Source organism: Leucoraja erinacea, chromosome 6 (genome assembly GCF_028641065.1).
Source record: "Leucoraja erinacea ecotype New England chromosome 6, Leri_hhj_1, whole genome shotgun sequence".
NCBI classification, from domain to species: domain Eukaryota; kingdom Metazoa; phylum Chordata; class Chondrichthyes; order Rajiformes; family Rajidae; genus Leucoraja; species Leucoraja erinaceus.
The window spans coordinates 13,010,655-13,029,810 of record NC_073382.1 but is presented as its reverse complement, the minus strand read 5'-3'; the positions used below and the strand labels follow the sequence as shown (position 1 = coordinate 13,029,810).

Genomic DNA, 19,156 nt, shown 5'->3' with positions numbered 1-19,156 from the left:
GGCGGACGGGACCCGAGTCTTTCCGACTGCGGACGAAAGGGGCCCGAGATGTACCGAGCCCGGGCGAACGTGACCCGAATCTTCCCGATCCCGGGTCTTCACGATCCTGGGCGAACGGCCCCCGAGTCTTCCCGACTTCGGGTGAACGGGATCCTAGACGCCCCGAGCTCGGGCGGACGGGACCCGAGTCTTCCCGAGTGCGGCCGGACGGGACCCGTGACGTCCCGACTCCAGGCGAACGGGACCCGAGTCTTCCCGAGCACGAGCGAATAGGACTCAAGTCTTCTCGATCCCAGGCTGACCGGACCCGTGACGTCCCTAGCCCGGGCGAACGGGACCCGAGTCTTCCCGAGCCCGGGCGAACATGAGCCGAGTCTTCCCGATCCCGGGCAGACCGGACCCGAGACGTCCCGAGTCTGGGGGAACGGGACCCGGGTCGTCCCGAGCCAGGGCGGACGGGACTCGAATCTTCCCGATCCCGGGAGGACCGGACCCGGGACGTCCTGCGTCTGGGCGAACGGGGCCCGAGTCTTCCAGAGCCCGGGCGAACATGACCCGAGTCTTCCCGAGCCAGGACGAACGGGACCCGAGAACGGGATCCGAATCTAAGCTAAACAAATCGGAACTCAAGTCGCATGCTGAAATATTAACAGTTTATATGACCACGTTCTATTTTGCCGAATGGTTCCAACGTTTCGTGTTTGATTTCAAATGTCCATGATCGGTAGTACTTTGCTTTTAATTAAAATGTCCCAAGATCGAGCCCAGTCCCTGGATCGAGCCGAACGCAACAAAAATCTCTCAGAAATAATGATTCGCAATGAACTGCCGCCACTTTAATCTTCATTTAAGTTTATTTCCTTTCATCATATGTCCTTTAAATTCGCTTCAAATTGTGTGCATACCATTTAAAAAGAGAGAAATGAACGACAGTCTCCCCGATCTTTTAACACGCTCCTGCTTTATAATTTTCTAATCTTCACATAAAAGAGAAGCTTCTGTCATTCTCAACAAACGTTTATCTATAGGAAGGAACTGTAGATGTTGGTCTACGCCGTTTATGTCAAAGATCTATAAGATCTTTGGTTTATGTTGTGTGGTTTCACTAAATAGAATTAAAAACATAAGTTTGTGGGAGGTAACCGTCCATCACGTGACAGGGGTCGTTTCAGACAATTTGACTTAAGGGATAATAAATACGATCAGCCGCTCCAAACGGTGCATCTCAACAAATAACTAAACCCGAATAGTAATTTATATTTGTAATGGACAGTATTCGGAATAGAAGAAACATTGGCTGACGTCATCCGTTCGTTAAGCTTTTTTTCTCTTAGGGAAAACGAGTTTTTTTTATTTTATCGATCGCTTCTACTTTCAGATCTTAATCTCCGCCAGTAATTTTTAAAAGTATATGAATTAGCTGCGAGTAATGTGTGCGTTTTGTGTGGTCCCGCCCCTTGCGGTTTGGCGGAGTGCGCGTGCGTGGCGGGCGGTCGGTCGGTCAGCTGACTGTCAACCGACTGCAGGAGCTCGAGGCGGAGGCAGCAGCAGCAGGTAAAGCGCGGGTGGAGATACGCACTAAATGGTGGAGAAACTCAGCGGGGCAGGCAGCATCTCTGGAGAGGAATGGGGGTGTGGGGGGGGACCTGGCCTGAGAGTGTGAGAGAGAGCTGGGCTGAAGAACGTGGGAGGAGAGCAAGCCCGGAGTTGGCAGAGGGAGAAGAGCAAGGCCAGGGTTGGCAGAGGGAAAGCAGCAAGCCCAGGGTTGACAGATGAGGGCAGCAAGCCCAGGAGGGGAAGGGAGGCAATGCCCGAGGCTGGCAGACGACAAGGGGGCAGCGAGCCTGGGGCTGGCAGAGGAGGGAGGCTTGAAACAAGTATGGAAGGGCTGGTGTAGGGCAAGGAGGCAACAAGCCTGGGGCTGGTGGAGGAGGGAGAGGGGCTGTAAGCCTGATGCTGGTGGAGGACAAGGGGTCAACAAGCCTGGAGCTGGTGGAGGACAAGGGGTCAACAAGCCTGGAGCTGGTAGAGGGTGAGGGTGTAGTGTATGGGGATGATACACGAATGGGTGAAATCAGCAAGCCCAGGGTTGGTATGGGGGAGACAGCAAGTCTGTAGTTGGTAAAGAAGGAAGGGAGAATGTAATAAGCTTGTATAGGAAAGAACTGTAGATGCTGGTTTAAATCAAAGGTAGACACAACATGCTGGAGTAACTCAGCGGGACAGGCAGCATCTGGAGAGAAGGAATGGGTGACATTTCGGGTCGGGACCCTTCAGACTGAAGTAACTCTTGCTGAGTTACTCCAGCATTTTATGTAATAAGCTTAGGTCTGATGAGCAAGAGTAGAGGAAAACAGCAAGCTGAGGGGTTCAGTGAAGTTGGGAGATGACAATTTTCCTACTTTAGTGCCAAGCTAGACTTTAGTCTCATCCCCATGGCCTCATTACTTTCTGCTTTACCTCAAACATTGAAACAGAGCTATTGTCCCAATTTGACCACTTCTACAATCTCCCAGTACTGTTTTTTTAAACCACCTTCCCAACCGGCCAGTTGTTGTATGTGTGTGTGTAGTGTCAGGTTAAGTGGCTATATAGGCGTGCTGCATCATTGAGCAATCCATCAATCATCCAGGGATGTGGGCTGAGAAGTAGAGTCAAGCTGTTCTTTGTACCATTTTAAGGAAATGAAACTCTAGTTTCATAACTCTTGTAGAGGTTCTTAATACACTGGCCAACTATTAAATGCTGAATATAACACTTAACTGGTAGGAATAATGAACTACTCCTACCTTTTCATTTTGAACTTTGTTTCAGAGCAGGAAATGTAAGAGGAAGTGTTGTTAATATATCTAAGAGTCTCTGGGCTAATTATGGATATTAATCCATTCTGAGATGGAGAAGTTAAGGAATTAGTCAAAGATTGATCAAGTAAACAATTCTTGCTAAAGCATTGGATTTTAGTGTAGCTGAAACCTGGAGAAATGTGTGGAGTTCTGGTCTTTAAAAAAACAATATACTAGTTAGGAAAACCATTAGATTTCCTAGGCTAACTCCTGGATTGAGAAGTTTGCCTTATCACAAATGTCTTAAAAACACTGTTGCTTGAAGTTTAGAAGAATGAGGGGTGATCTCAGGATCTTATGTTTCAATAAGCGGGAATTACATGGTAGACATCGAAATGTTTCCACTAATGGGATGATCTCCAACAAGGCAATATAATTGCAAGGAAAGCAGACTGTCATTCAAAACTGAAATGCTTAAATGTTTCTTTTGAATTCTTTACCATATGGTGTTGTGGAGTCTAGGTAACAAGAAGCATTTAAAGAGGTAAATCTGTGAACGATCAGTGAATTGAGGGCCATGAGAAATTGCCACAAAAAAAGAGATAAGATTTGGGGCAGGTTAGCCATGATCATGTTATATCGTGGGGCAGGCATGAGGGACTTTTTGGTCACCTCCTGCACTTATTTTCTTTTGTTGCACGTGTTCCATTGTATGGATAACAAAATTCACCCATATAAAGTAGGGTATGGTGGAGAATGACTGGTGGTTCTTTAATTCAAGAAAGAAGCCGTGGGAGAATGTTAGGTCAATTTCTAATTCTGTCAGCATTTTTAAGAAAAACTACCATTTGAGAATTCTACACTGGGCTGTTGAGCGAATCTGAGACTTGACATGCACGTGAAACAAGAATCAAGGTCAAAGTTCCAAATTGACCTGAAAAAATATTAGCTTCCAGCTTGCTGTCTTACCACACAGTGGGAGGTAAATTCTGCATTGGCTGTAATATTGAAAAAATAGTAAATTGCTTTGAAAACGACCGAATTATAATCTTAGGACTTTGCCCAATTCTCCCACATCTTCACACAATGGCGAGAGAGACGTTGAGGTGGTCTTTGAGGAGATATAATTAAAACTTTTGTGAGATTGAATAAAGCACTACTTACAATTGGCGATCGGATAGTAAGCATAACATATAGATTTTAGGTGATTGACAAAAATGAGGCAACTTAAGGAAATATCTTTTTATGCAATAAGTCATGAATCAAATGCAGATGTTTGATTCATTAGCAATTGCAGTTGTATTTTTAGATGGTCAACTACAACATGCTTGTGAAGTGTTACAATGGTGTTATAAGCTAAAGTATTTTGGTCTGTTTAGTGCCAGATGGCATTGCGATTTTGCTGTCCAAACAAGTTCATGTGATGAATTATCCTGGCTTCAGGCTATGATGTGTATATTTTCAATAAGCAGCGTGTTCTAGGTACAGGTGAAATATTAAGTTTTGTTGGGCATTTTATTTGCTTATTCTCACTTCCTTCCCTACCTTCTCATTCAAATGCTTTAATGAATATGTAGGTATTGAGACTCAGTCATGAGTAGCATTTAAAGTGTGGCGAGTACAAATCTAGTCATGGCAAGTTGCAAATTTGAATTCCACTTACACGTTGGCGAGGAATTAGAAAAACTATTTAGTGATCTCTCGTTGTTGGACAAATTCAACTGATTTATTAATGCAGTATGAACATGTTCTGGTCTAAAAGCCACACAGCCTTTCTTTATATTCTCTGAAGTATCTTGCCATACTATTTGTGTATATAAAATAAAAAAACATCCATCCTTGCTTCAGAGAGTATGTGGCTGTGAAGTAAATTGGTGGTTTTCCCTTTAAAACATTCTTTATTAACATCTAGTAATTAGATAATCAACAACTTGCAAGTCCTCTGGAATATTTTGCATGTGATTATTCTTAAAGTAAGGTTGGATAGTTAGTGCTGCATTGTTAATTGTCTAATGTTTTTGGGGTACAAAACCAAAGAGAGCTTAATGTCATAATCCAGTGTCCTCATGCACATCTAACATATCTCAGAATGCACCCATGGTAGAAGTGAGAACTCATTCCCAGGATATTTTTCCCTAGCTTTGTCTTGATATTTTAACTTTCTGTCAAGATGAGATGTTTTTATTTAAATGCAGTCCATTTACCCATTGACAAAAATATATCTATTGACACCTATTCCATCAGAGTACACCCAAATTCATAGGTCCAAATTAGTGTATACTAGCTGAAACAAAGAAATACTAAACCTACTGTCTTAAAATGCAATTATGAAACTCATCCAAGCATGTTTCATACACATCGGGCACAACATTTTGATTTGTCCTACTTTGCAGAAAATGGGCCCTATTTTCCCCCTTGCCACTCGCGCACCATTTGGTCACAAACCTGCCAGATTCAAATTCAATAATGCAGATTTTATTTTTCTTAAAACAAACCAGCAGCTACCTGGGCCTTCAGCAAAGTGCTCAAATTATATTGTAGGGTCTGAACAAGCCCTACCACCAAGCTCTGCTAGTAACCCTTTATTATCTGTCCAGGCTGTCAACATTTCCAATGTTCCACAATCCCAGAAAAAATCTAACATTTTGAAAAAATGATAAAAAATAAAATATCTTCTAAAATGAATAGCATTAAAGCCATCTCAGATTGTTTAACATTATTCTTTTTCATAACCATATAATTGTCATTCTAAAGAATGTGCTTGTAGATCCTGCACCATGTATAGCCAGGCAAGGATCTAAGGATAAGTGCTGACCAACCATTTGTTTCTTCATTAGATGCCATGTTGAGTCCAACAGTGGATCACAGCCAGGAAATAACTGTCAGGTCCTGGCGAGAGATGTAGGATATCTACATTTCTACTTTGTTATTTAACCTGAGTAGCAAGTTTCAATCAATTTACTCATAATAACCAAAGATCACAATGAAAATAATACAGTGCCATAATGTTTGGGACAAAGACCCATAATTATTTTATTTGCCTCTGTACTGCACAATTTGAGATTTGTAATAGAAAAAAATGACGTGGTTAAAGTGCACATTGTCAGATTTTATTAAAGGCCATCTTTATACATTTTGGTTTCACCATGTAGAAATTACAACTGTGTTTATACATAGTTCCCCCCCCCCCATTTCAGGGCACCTTAATGTTTGGGACACATGGCTTCACAGGCGTTTATAATTGATCAGGTGATGACAGAATAATTCTCTCTATAAAAAGAAAAATCCCCAAACAACTCTTCGACAGATCAGATACACTCTTCAGGATTCAGGTGTGGATTTGTCAATGACCACAGTCCACAGAAGACTTCAGAAACCGAAATACAGAGCCTACATTGCAAAATGCAAACCACTGGTTAGCCGCAAAAATAGGATGGCCTGGTTACAGTTTGCCAAGAAGTAATTAAAAGAGCAACCACAGTTCTGGAAAAAGGTCTTGTAGGCAGATGAGACGAAGATTAATTTGTATCAGAGTGATGGCAAGAGCAAAGTATGGATGAGAGAAGGAACTGCCCAAGATCCAAAGCATACCACCTCATCTGTGAAACACGGTGGTGGGGGTGTTATGGCCTGTCATGTATGGCTGCTGAACGTACTGGCTCACTTACTGATGATGCAACTGCTGACGGTTGCAGCATAATGAATTCTGAAGTGTACAGACACATCCTATCAGCTTAAGTTCAAACAAATGCCTCAGACCTTATTGGCTGGCGGTTCATACTACAGCAAGACAATGATCCCAAATATACTGCTAAAGCAACAAAGGAGTTTTTCAAAGTTAAAAAATTGTCAATTCTTGAGTGGCCAAGTCAATCATCTGCTCTGAACCCAATTGAGCATGCCTTTTATATGCTGAAGAGAAAATTGAAGGGTACTAGCCCCCAAAACAAGCATAAGCCAAAGATGGCTGCAATACAGGCCTGGCAGAGCATCACCAGAGAAGACACCCAGCAAATGGTGATGTCCATGAATCGCAGACTTCAAGCAGTCATTGCATGCGAAGGATATGCAACAAAATAATAAACAAGATTACAGGTGCACAACCTTTTATCCGAAAGCCTTGGGACCAGACACTTGTTGGATTTCGGACATTTTCAGATTTCCGAATGGAAGATTTTTAGCGTAGATTAGGTAGGTAGTGCGGGCGGCTTGAAAAGTCTGGAGCGGCTGCCTCCCCCCCGGAGACCGGGGAATCATTGTAAATCATTGCATAAATGTTAGTCAGTTAGTTTGGAGGGATTTTATGGGGTGGTGGTGGGGTGTGAAGGGGGAAACTTTAATTCTTAGTCCCCTACCTGGTCGGCGACTCCCAACATCGCGGAGCTGGGGGCTCTGTCCGGCCGCGGGCGGCGCCGGTTGGAGCTCCGAACCCGGCAACTCTACCCCTGGCTGCGAGGCGCTCCAAATCCAGCGCCGCCCGCGGCCGGACGCCCGCAGTCCCAGCTCCGCGAATGTTGGGAGTCAGCGGCCACAGCGCTCCGGAGCTTACCGCACGGCGAGCCGGTAAGGCATTGCCCGCTCCCCGCTGGTATCCCAGCGCTGCGACGCCGCCGACTCCCAACATTCGCGGAGCTGGGGCTGCGGGCGTCCGGCCGCGGGCAGCGCTGGATTTGGAGCGCCTCGCAGCCAGGGGTAGAGTTGCCGGGGTCGGAGCTACAACCGGTGCCGCCCGCAGCCCCAGCTGGGAGTTGGCGGCCACAGTGCTGCGGAGGTTACTGCACGGCGACCCGGTAAGGCATTTACCGCTCCCCGCCTCTCCGATTAGGTAGGGGACTAAGAATTAAAGTTTACCCCTTCACATAAAAGCCCTCCAAACTAACTGACTATCATTTAAGCAATGATTTACAGATGTTTAAGTGTCTCCCCGGTCTCCGGGGAGGAGGCAGCCGCGACAGTAGTACAGACCTGGGTTGACCGTGAGTCGTTTCGGGTCAAGTTTGGCGCCAAACACGAGCTTTGGTGTGCAGACGACATCCTGGGGAAAAATGGCCGGTTTTCGGAGTTTTTCGGTTTCCGGAACACCGGATAAAAGGTTGTGCACCTGTACTTTAATTTACATGACATTGCTGTATCCCAAATGTTATGGTGTCCTGAAATGGGGACTATGTATAAACACTGCTGTCAGTTCTACATGGTGAAACCAAAACATATGAAAATGGCTTTTATTAAAATCTGACAATGTGCACTTTAACCACGTGATTTTTTTTTTTGATTTTTTGTTTTCCCCCCCCCCTTTGTTTTTTTCCTCTCACAAATCTCAAATTGTGGAGTACTGAGGCAAATAAATAAATGATGAGTCTTTGTCCCAAACATTATGGAGGGCACTATACTTGTATGGGATGTTTTGCAAATGAGCACATCATCTGCAAAGCTATGTGCCCTTTTCAAACATGGTGGCGGTTTCATATCAGAATCTGTACCTTTTGTTCCAGCAATTGGACTAGTTCCCTTGCTCTGCCCATATGAACCATATTACTTACCCATGCTCTGGTGTTTTGTCCAATTACAAAATTAATCACTGTTATATTTTTTTACTCCTTAAATTGTTATTTTACTGTTTAGTAATGTAACCAGTTCACTCTTGAATCGTTTTGCAATATGAATGTCTGGCTATTTTACATTGGGGCAGCTGTATCATTGTTTCTTTGGCTTTTTTGCCATTAAGCTAGATAAATTTGGTGTGGCAAATCTTGAGTAAGACTTTCCCCGCAAGCAGAATGTCACTAACCTTGTACAGGCTGCAAGAAAAAAATCGATTTACTGCATCAGTGACTTGCTTACAGCGTCTGCTGTAGCTCTGTGTAATGGGTCATTTCAAAGTTGGTCCTTTCAAGATATTTATTAAATTAGTCTTGCTCCTGTGTCTATTTAATCATAAAATAAATTGTTCACACTGTACTGAATTAGAATATCTTAAGTAGTATTGTGGTCCCACTCATATATAAACAAAAAGGGTTTTGCGTATAACTCAATCTTGCAATTAAAGCGACATTGAAAATCTTAAACATGTATGATTGTGTGTATAAATATTCAACACCAACATGCTTAACGGACTTTGTTATTAAATAACTTTGTCAGCTTAGAAATGGACTTTCCACTGGACTTTTTTTTAAATATAACAGGCAGGTTAACTTTGCTGTTTAGATGTTACCTTTCAGTTAGCAGAAGTTTGAGAGATGAAGATTAATATTTCACTACCTTTAACGTATTCAGCAGGCAAGTAGCTCTTTAAAAATATGGATCGTAAACTTTTAGTAACATTTATGGCGATTTTATGCAGGGATGAGATATGCAGGGGTAACTTATGATAATTTCCAAAGTGCTGAAGCATGACAGTGAAACAATGTGTTTTCATAAAAGGATAGTTAAAATGCGCAGACCTGTTGGGGAATATTTTTTTTGTCTTTTCCATCGTTCTCAATATACCTTATTTCTCCTTCTCAATACCTTATTTCTGCTTCTCAATATCTCTCTTTATTCGCACAAAACTCTTATTGATTAAACATTTTCTCTCTGCTCATGGCTTTGGAAAAATTGAGACTTGGGCAAAACTATCCTGCTGCATCTGCAACATGATGGGCAAAAGGGAAAGAAACGAGGATGTATCTAATGGGACATGCACCAAAAAAGTGAAATGTGAAAGTTTCCCTAGTGCTGTACCAGGTCACTCTTTAGAATTTTATTTCTGCTTGCTGTCTATTTTGTTAACCAGTGTTATCTGAATTAGTATACGTTACTGAGCTTTTAATATTTTCCTTTTAATCTTTATCGTTTTTAGCAGAATCATTGGGGGGGGGCCCTCGGAGACTTTGATCCTTCTGTTCGGAACCTTGATGAAGGTGTTGGAAAATGGGTGTTCTGTTTGCTTTGATGATCCTTCTGTCGTGATCAATTCAGTCAGTGTAGATTAGTGAACATGGTGATCGGTGAAGGGGTTCTACATTAGAACATGGCATTCACCAGATGAATAAGGAGAGAAAGAGGATGTTAATGTGTGTTTGGAGAGTAAGTTCTCGAGTTGAAGAATGTTTGGGTGAAGGCTTCAGTAGCAGATGATCCATGGCAAGACTAGAGTTGGGCAATCTTGGGGACATAGAAAATCGAAGGTAATTAGTATAGCAATATAGACTAAACTTCAGCCCAAAATTAAGTATGACATCAAGGCTATGAATGTTTTAGTTCAATTTCAAGTACATATTGGGGAGAGGGGTAAAATTGATGAAAAGTATAGGATAGGGACTGCGAAAATAAAGGTGTCGATTTCAATATTCACAATGCTTAATTAGAAACGATATTTACTTATCCAGTGCTGATTCATTGTACAAAGACACAGAACACTTCAAGGAAAATGTTGATGAGGTAGATCAGGGCATAATCAGCTTGATTTGGATGCTGATGTTGTTTTGCTGAGGGATCCTGAGTAAATGAGAAATTAGAGATGGTGAAAGAGATGTCATAACAGGGTATTATTCAACTACAACTACATAAATGACAACTGATGGCAGGGAATCATTCAGCACTTTGCAAGGCACATCAAGCCAGTCAATAGACAATAGGTGCAGGAGCAGGCCCTTCGAGCCAGCACCGCAATTCAATGTGATCATGGCTGATCATCCCCAATCAGTATCCTGTTCCTGCCTTCTCCCCATATCCCTTGACTCCGCTATCTTTAAGAGCCCTACCTAGCTCTCTCTTGAAAGTATCCAGAGAACCGGCCTCCACTGCCCTCTGAGGCAGAGAATTCCACAGACTCACAACTCTCTGTGTTTCCTCATCTGCGTTCTAAATGGCTTACCCCTTATTCTTAAACTATGGCCCCTGGTTCTGTACTCCCCCAACATCGGGAACATGTTTCCTGCCTCTAGTGTGTCCAAACCCTTAATAATCTTATGTTTCAATAAGATCCCCTCATCCTCCTAAACTCCAGAGTATACAAGCCCAGTTGCTCCATTCTCACAGCATATGACAGTCCCACCATCCCGGGTATTAATCTTGTAAACCTACGCTGCACTCCCTCAATAGCAAGAATGCCCTTCCTCAAAATAGAGGACCAAAACCGCACACAATACTCCACGTGTGGTCTCACTAGGACCCTATACAACTGCAGAAGGATCCCTGCTCCTATACTCAAATCCATCACCTCAGTCAACACCAGAGGTGTTGGAAATGGAGGGAAACATCTATTGAAGTATTGACTGAGGCTTGGGGGAGGGAAGAGAAATGCCTGCAAGTAGATAGATTCCTGTTTTTCTTCAGTTAAGGTCTGCATCATTGAGGAAAAACTTCAAATATGTAAATGAAATTTGTACTATGTAATCAGGATGTATTGCAAGCAGTTGAATGACATATTGACAATCACCTGGTGACCCGTCTATGTACACATCTTTTCCATTGAGGATAGAAACATAAAAATAGGTGCAGGAGTAGGCCCTTCGAGCCAGCACCCTCCATTAAATATGATCATGGCTGATCATCCAGAATGAGTACCCTGTTTCTGCTTTTTCCCCCATATCCCTTGATTCCGTTAGCCCACAGAGTTATATCTGTCTTGAATACATCCAGTGAATTGGCCTCCACTGCCTTCTGTGGCAGAAAATTCCACAGATTCACAACCCTCCTGGGTGAAAAAGGTTTTCCTCATCTCAGTCCTAAATGGCCTACCCCTTATTCTTGAACTGTGACCCCTGGTTCTGGACTCTCCCAACATGGCAAATATTTTTCCTGCATTTTGCCTGTCCAATCCCTTAAGAATTTTATTTTTCTATAAGATATCCTCTCATCCTTCTAAATTCCAGTGAATACAAGCTCAGTCGTTCAAATGCTTTCATCATATGACAGTCCCGCCATCCCGGGAATTAACCTCGTGAACCTACGCAGCACTCCCTCAATAGCAAGAATGTCCTTCCTCATATTAGGAGACCAAAACTGCACACAATACTCCAGTGTGGTCTCACCAGGGCCTTGTATGACTGCAGAACGACCTCTGCTCTAGGCATGTGCACGGGGTAGCACTAGGCAGTCAGTCGACTTTTAAAAATTGTAAAAATCCGCACATGCACAGACAATCGTGAAAACCGCGCATGCGCAGAAAATCGTAAAAACCGTGCATACGCAGATCGCGTGCGGATGAAAGGCACAGGAGAATTATGCCTTAGTCTGTGGAGGACACTCGAGGTTCGGTACAAGTTAGTGGATGGGGAAAAAACGCATTTTCCCACCCGTTTAAAAAAATTTATTTTTTCAAACCGCGCAAAATGCGCAGATTGGTTTCCACTCCTGTAGGCATGCACAGCACCCTGCGCGCAGTCCACGGTGCAAAGGCAGAATTTCAGCTGCTTTTATTGCCCATTGTAAGTGAAGGCTTACAATGTCCACCCTCGGCACGCGAGTTGAACATAGTTACGTGTATTACGCGTACTGCGGATGAAAGGCACAGGCTCTGCTCCTAGAATTATTTCTTCCTGCCTGCTGTAAGATCGAGGACACCCAGGTCTTGTTGCGCTTCCCCTTTTCCTATTACACAATTCAGATAATCTGCCTTGTTCTTGTCACCACCAAATTAATATTACACGGGCCATGATTCACCCAAAGTCACCCTAAAGGTTCACTGGCTAGCCCAGCTTTGATCCTAACGCACCCACATGACCAAAAGCTGCGGTCTCAAGAGCCTGGGTACCCCACTACACTACCTGCCATTCTGGGGGACCCGTAAATGTCGGTACATTTTCTATCCATGTCAATAGTGGATGGGGAAAAAACGCATTTTCCCACCCGTTAAAAAATAATTCCAGAAGATTAGAAAACGGCGAGGTTGTGAGCTGCAAATTACTGTGCCAGTCGGGGGTGACCGTGAGGCACAGCTACCTAGATTTACAGGAAAAAAAAAATGTCAGATAGCAAGTAAGGTAAATTCAAGAGGGAACTGAAGGTGCCAAAGTCCGGCGGAAATGAACAGCCGACATTGTGCCGTGGATATTTTGTGTCTTCCTTACAGGTCCAAAATATCGTGAATTATCGCGTTTGCTCGCTGAATTTTTCATCAAAGTAAGGCTCTCATTAACTTTTTTTCCCTTTTGATAAATTGGCAGCTTTTTAGGCAAACGCGAGGTGGTAATTTAAGATGGCTTGCATTCCGCGATATTTTGGACCTTTAGCGTAGTTACCAAATTATGCACTGAAGCATATACCCTTCAAATAAAAACAAACTAATATCTTGCAAGACATGATATATACCACAATGACATGGCAAAATGACTCGCCATTGCAATTAGGTTGCCCGGTGGTTGGCACTATTCAGGGTATGTGTGTCAGGACCTGGGATGCTTAACCATGGATTGATGCAAGCATGTTTTCTGCTATTTTCGAGCCCTGTAAAATATCCAAGGAATTTTCTAAAGGCATTTTATGATAATAGCTGTCAAAACTGACTATACCCGTAAACCAAGTTGCCAAGCCGGGCAAAATGACTCGCCATTTAGGTTGCCCGGCGGCACTTTGAGTGGTCAGTGGGACCAGGGCAACCGCTAATTTCGAGCCCTGTATCCTCATTTATATTCTTAGCTAGCAACTTTTCTCCCCATATTGCCTTTTTAGTTACCTTCTACAGTCTTTTTTATCAGATGTTTAAAATGGCAAAATTGTGATCAGGAAGAAATTGAAGACTCCTTGCCAAACCTTGTCAGCATGGTTCTATGGTGATAATTTGTCAGTCCTGTTTGAATGTTGGAGTGTGTACATAAATTGTTCTGGGCAAAGAGTTAATCCTTCTGGCTTTATCGCCCTCCTCTGCATTTTGCAACTCCCACTTTTTTTTGTCTTATGTTCTCACACCCTCAAACTGCTCCAGTTCACTCATTTCGTTGGCACTAGTGTCAGCAAATGGCTGCAACTCTCTTCTTGTTTCAGTTATGGTTTTTCTCTCCCAGAAACGATCCCAAAATTGCACAAACAATTGAGAAACTGCTCTCCCCATTAACTTCGATTGCAGAAGTTTAAAAATTAAGTAACTAATTTGAAAATATCTGTAAACTTCGACTTTGAGCTTGCCCAGTGTTGTGGGATCCAATTCCTCAATTTCACTTCTGACTGGACAGCCTGAGGTAATCCCAAAATCTTTTGAAATTAAAGCAGAATATTGATTTTTTTTTTCTTTAAGCATCCCTCTGGCTGCAGAAAACAAAATGTACACTAGAGGGCACTGTAGTTGTTAGGGCATTTGTGAAGCTCATGGAATTTAAACAACATTTGGAAAAGAGTTCAAGTTTATTGTCATGTGTCCCTGTATAGGACAATGAAATTCTTGCTTTGCTTAAGCACACAGAAAATAGTAGGCATTTACTACAAAACAGATAAATGTGTCCATATACCATGATATAAATATATACACACATGAATAAATAAACTGATAAAGTGCAAATAGCAGAAAGTGGTTATTAATAATCAGAGTTGTCCGAGCCAGGTTTAATAGCCTGATGGCTGTGGGGAAGTAGCTATTCCTGAACCTGGTTGTTGCAGTCTTCAGGCTCCTGTTCCTTCTACCTGAAGGTAGCAGGGAGATGAGTGTGTGGCCAGGATGGTGTGGGTCTTTGATGATACTGCCAGCCTTTTTGAGGCAGCGACTGCGATAAATCCCCTCGATGGAAGGAAGGTCAGAGCCGATGATGGACTGGGCAGTGTTTACTACTTTTTGTAGTCTTTTCCTCTCCAGGGCGTTCAAATTGCTGAACCAAGCCACGATGCAACCGGTCAGCATGCTCTCTACTGTGCACCTGCAGAAGTTAGAGAGAGTCTTCTTTGACAAACCGACTCTCCGTAATCTTCTCGGGAAGTAGAGGCGCTGATGAGCTTTTTTGATAATTGCGTTAGTGTTCTCGGACCAGGAAAGATCTTCAGAGATGTGCACGTCCAGGAATTTGAAGTTCTTGACCCTTTCAACCATCGACCCGTTGATATAAATGGGGCTGTGGGTCCCCCTCCTACTCCTTCCAGAGCCCACAATCAGTTCCTTGGTTTTGCTGGTGTTGAGGGCCAGGTTATTGCGCTGGACAGTTGCTCGATCTCTCTTCTGTACGCTGACTCGTCCCCATCAGTGATACCATATAACCATATAACAATTATACGTCCCACAACAGTGTTGCAGCAAAAGAGTAGCTACACAGGAAGGAGTATTAAAAAAATGTTAGTGCTGCAGTGAGCTAGAATCGTAAAAGCAGGCAAAAATATATTCTTGAATCTGGTGGTACATGCTTTCAAGTTTTTGTATCTTCTGCATGACTGGAGAGGGGAGAAGAGAGCAGGACTGGAGTGTTCATAAAAAAATATCCATGGCATAGAAACAGAAGTAGGCTATTCAGCCCATCAAGTCTACTCTGCCATTCAATCGTGGCTGATCTATCTTTCCCTCTCAACCCCATTGCCCTCCCAACAACCCCTGTCACCCACATTAATCAAGAATCTGTCAATCTCCGCCTTAAAATCCATTGACGACCTCCACAGCCTTCCGTGTCAATGAATTCCACAGATTCACCATCCTCTGACTAAAGAAATTCCTCCATCTCCTTTCTATAGGTACGTCTATCCTGAGGCTAGGCCTCTGATCCTAGACTCTCCCTCTAGTAGAAACATCCTTTCCACATCTGCTGTATCCAGGCCTTTCACTATTTGGTGAGTTTCAATGAGGGGTGTGCAAGTCCTCCTTGATTATTTTGGCTACTTTCCCGAGCCACAATGATTTGTAGATGGAGTTGAAGGGGTGGCTGGTTTGTGTGATTATCGGGGCTATGTCCACAACTCTCTGCAATTTCATGTGGGCTTGAGCAGAGTAGGTGCCACACCAAGCTGTGATGCATTGCGGTAGGATGTTTTTATGGCGACTCTGTAGAAACTGGTAAGAGTCGTTGGAGATGGTCAGAATTGAACTCTCCTCCTATTCCCACACTGATCTTTCTGTCCTGGGCTTCCTCCATTGTCTGAGTGAGGCCCAGCACAAATTTGAGGAACAGTGCCCCGTATTTCATTTGGGGAACTTGCACCCCAGCAGTATGAATATTAATTTCTCTAATTTCAAGTAATTTAGTAAACCTTCGTTTCCCTCGCTCTCCATCCCTCCTCCTTTGCAACTTTTTTGTCTGACAAGTCTGACTGTCCCTAATTACATTTTATCTCTGCTCTGTTGTTGCCTTCTCCTAACTGACAATGATCTGTTCAATATCTTCCTTGATCTCCACCCCCTTTGATGTCTCATTCTCACACCTTACCCTTCCTCATCTCTGTATCTCCCCTTCCCTGACTGTCTAAAGAAGGGTCTCAACCCGAAACTTCGTCCATTCCTTCTCTCCAGAGATGCTGCCTGTCCCACTGAGTTATATTTGTGTCTATCGTCAGAATTTCCTTAGTCTTCTGAGGAAGTAGAAACATGTCATTGGGTGTGTCATTAATGTGGTTGCACCAGGTCAAATTGATAATGGTATTTCCACTTAATAACTTGAATCTCTAGACCATCTCCACTTCAGCACCATTGACATAGATTGGGAAACATAGTTTACCCCATTTCGTTATGACCAGCACCTTTTTTCTACTGGTGTTGGAAGAGAGGTTGTTGTCTTAACTCCATGCTAAAAATGGTTTGGGTAAAATGGAATAATTTGTAACTTTGTTGTCACCCATTATGTGGTGACTCTTTGCACACATTGGGTATGCAAAACAAAGAATACCACTGTGACTTGTCAAGTGACAAAGTTTCATTCATATTCATTTCTCCAGTTTGAAGTCATCCGCAAACTTGGATATATGATGCATAGTTTTCTCAGCCAAGATGTGGACTGACTGAACCATTGATCGCCGCAGTCTTGCATTGGTCACAACCTGATGTGGGCCCATTCATTTCTATTTTGTTTTGTATCTGCCAACTCTTAAACCGCACTAATATATAACAATTCCATGTGTCCTAACCGAAGGTGTGGGACCTTATCAAACCTTCTGAAAATTAAAATGGACCACGTCCACTGGTTCTCTTGCTTCTCAATGAGATGCATTGTCAAATAATTAATAGATTAATCAAACATGTTGTTTGTGCTCAAATTCTCTTGGTACCGTGACATCTCGTATGTTATTATACATTCCAGCATTTTACATCTTACTGATATCAGGCTGACTTGCTCTGCAGTAGTTCCATGTTTCCCACTCTCCCTCCTTTCTTAACAATTGTGGTCACATTTATTGCCCTCCAATGTACAGGAACCATTCCAGAATCTGTAGTTTTTGAAACTGATAAATATTTAATGCACTTCCTCCATCGCCACCATCTTCAAAACTCTGATCATCAATTCCTTGGGTTTCAGCACGTTTCTGGGGCATTAACTTCTCTATACTTTTCTTGTACTCATTTCTCCCACTTCCACGTTTGCACTGGCAATTTCGTATTTTTGGGAAGATTTGTTTTTTGTCTTCTGCACAGTATTTATTTCCTCTGCTATTTCCCATATAAATTATCCTATCTCCATTTAGGGCCCATATTTTCATTCACTTGCCTTTTAATTGGCACTGGTTTTAGTATTTGTATACTGATCATAACAAAATATTTTCAGATCGTTCAAGATGGATTTCAGCAAACTTCCCAAAATCCAAGATGCCGAACACGAGACAATGGTTGGATATGTTTTTGGAGTCTCGGGGCCCGGTGAGTATTATGTTCATTTGGAGTTTGCTTGCCTGACTGTTGTGTGTTATGCAAACCTTCTTTAACATAATCAGGCTTTTGTTAACATATCCTCAAAACGTATAGCCACCCTTTAACAAATGATACAGCTTTGAGAGCAGAAAGAAGTATTCCCAATAACTTTATTTACTAGATTCAACAAGCAAGCAATGCTTCTATTGCATTCTTTATCACACTCTTAATTTCAAGAGCGAGGATTGGCTTTCAGAATTTTAAACTTAAAATATGGACTATTTTAAAACTTTGAAAATCAATTTTAAAAAATGGCAAGATTGAGCCTGTTCCGTGTCATTTTGTGGTATCTACGACCCTTGACTTTTGATTTCAATTAGTTTTTCTCTTCTCTGAGCGAATGTTTTTACTTGTTTCACTGTTGTTATTATTTCCAGTTGTCACTGCCTCAAATATGGCTGGAGCAGCGATGTACGAGCTGGTCCGTGTAGGTCACTCTGAGTTGGTTGGTGAGATTATTCGTTTGGAGGGAGATATGGCCACAATCCAAGTTTATGAAGAAACTTGTATCCTTATTGATTAACCATATACATTTGAATACTCTGCTCACAGGTATACTTTGGGATAAGCAGAAAAATTAGGGCTAATAAGAAATATCTACAGTGCCCTGCATAATGTTTGGGACAAAGACCCATCATTTATTTATTTGCCCCTGTACTCCACAATTTGAGATTTGTAATAGAAAACATCACATGTGATTAAAGTGCACATTGTCACATTTTAATAAAGGCCATTTTGGTTTCACCATGTAGAAATTATAGCTGTGTTTATACATAGTCCCCCCCATTTCAGGGCACCATAATGTTTGGGACACAGCAATATCAAGTAAATGAAAGTAGTCTTTTGTTGCATATCCTTTGCATACAAAGACTGCTTGACGTCTGCGATTCATGCGCATCACCAGTTGCTGGGTGTCTTCTCTAGTGATGCGCTGCCAAGCCTGTATTGCAGCCATCTTTAGCTTATGCTTGTTTTGGGGGCTAGTACCCTTCAGTTTTTTCTTCTTTTTTTTTTTTTTGCTTTAGCAGTATGTTTGGGATCATTGTCTTGCTGTAGAATGAGCTGCCAGCCAATGTTTTGAGACATTTGTTTGAACTTGAGGATGTGTGTATACACTTCAGAATTCATTATGCTACTACCATCAGCAGTTGTATCATCAATGAAGATGCAAGCTAGTACCTTCAGCAGCCATACATGCCCAGGCCATAACAACGCATACCACTGTGTTTTACAGATAGAAACATAAACATAGAAATTAGGTGCAGGAGTAGGCCATTCGGCCCTTCGAGCCTGCACCGCCATTCAATATGATCATGGCTGATCATCCAACTCAGTATCCCGTACCTGCCTTCTCTCCATACCCCCTGATCCCCTTAGCCACAAGGGCCACATCTAACTCCCTCTTAATGATGTTCCAAACAGTTGAGTTTGGTAAGCCTGTTTGGCTGATGCCTCTAACAGTTTTATTCTTGTTTCTCAGTCTGATAATGGCTTCTTTGACTTTCGTTGCCACAACTGTGATCCTCATGTTGATAAACAGCAATAAAAGTTTCCTAAGGTGATCGAAAGTGGAGGAAGGACTAGG

The 19,156-nt window shown here is 42.6% G+C and overlaps 1 protein-coding gene across 1 annotated transcript in view; it reads left to right on the top strand.

The window, feature by feature from the left end:
* Positions 1-1,453: 1,453 nt before the first annotated feature.
* Positions 1,454-19,156, top strand: part of atp6v1ab (ATPase H+ transporting V1 subunit Ab) — a 43,306-nt gene continuing 25,603 nt past the window's right edge. Inside the window, exons 1-3 of the mRNA XM_055636637.1 lie at positions 1,454-1,554; positions 17,429-17,520; positions 17,949-18,077. Coding sequence (XP_055492612.1) covers positions 17,439-17,520; positions 17,949-18,077 — 211 coding nt within the window. The 5' untranslated portion in view covers positions 1,454-1,554; positions 17,429-17,438. The remainder of the gene's footprint in view (positions 1,555-17,428; positions 17,521-17,948; positions 18,078-19,156) is intronic.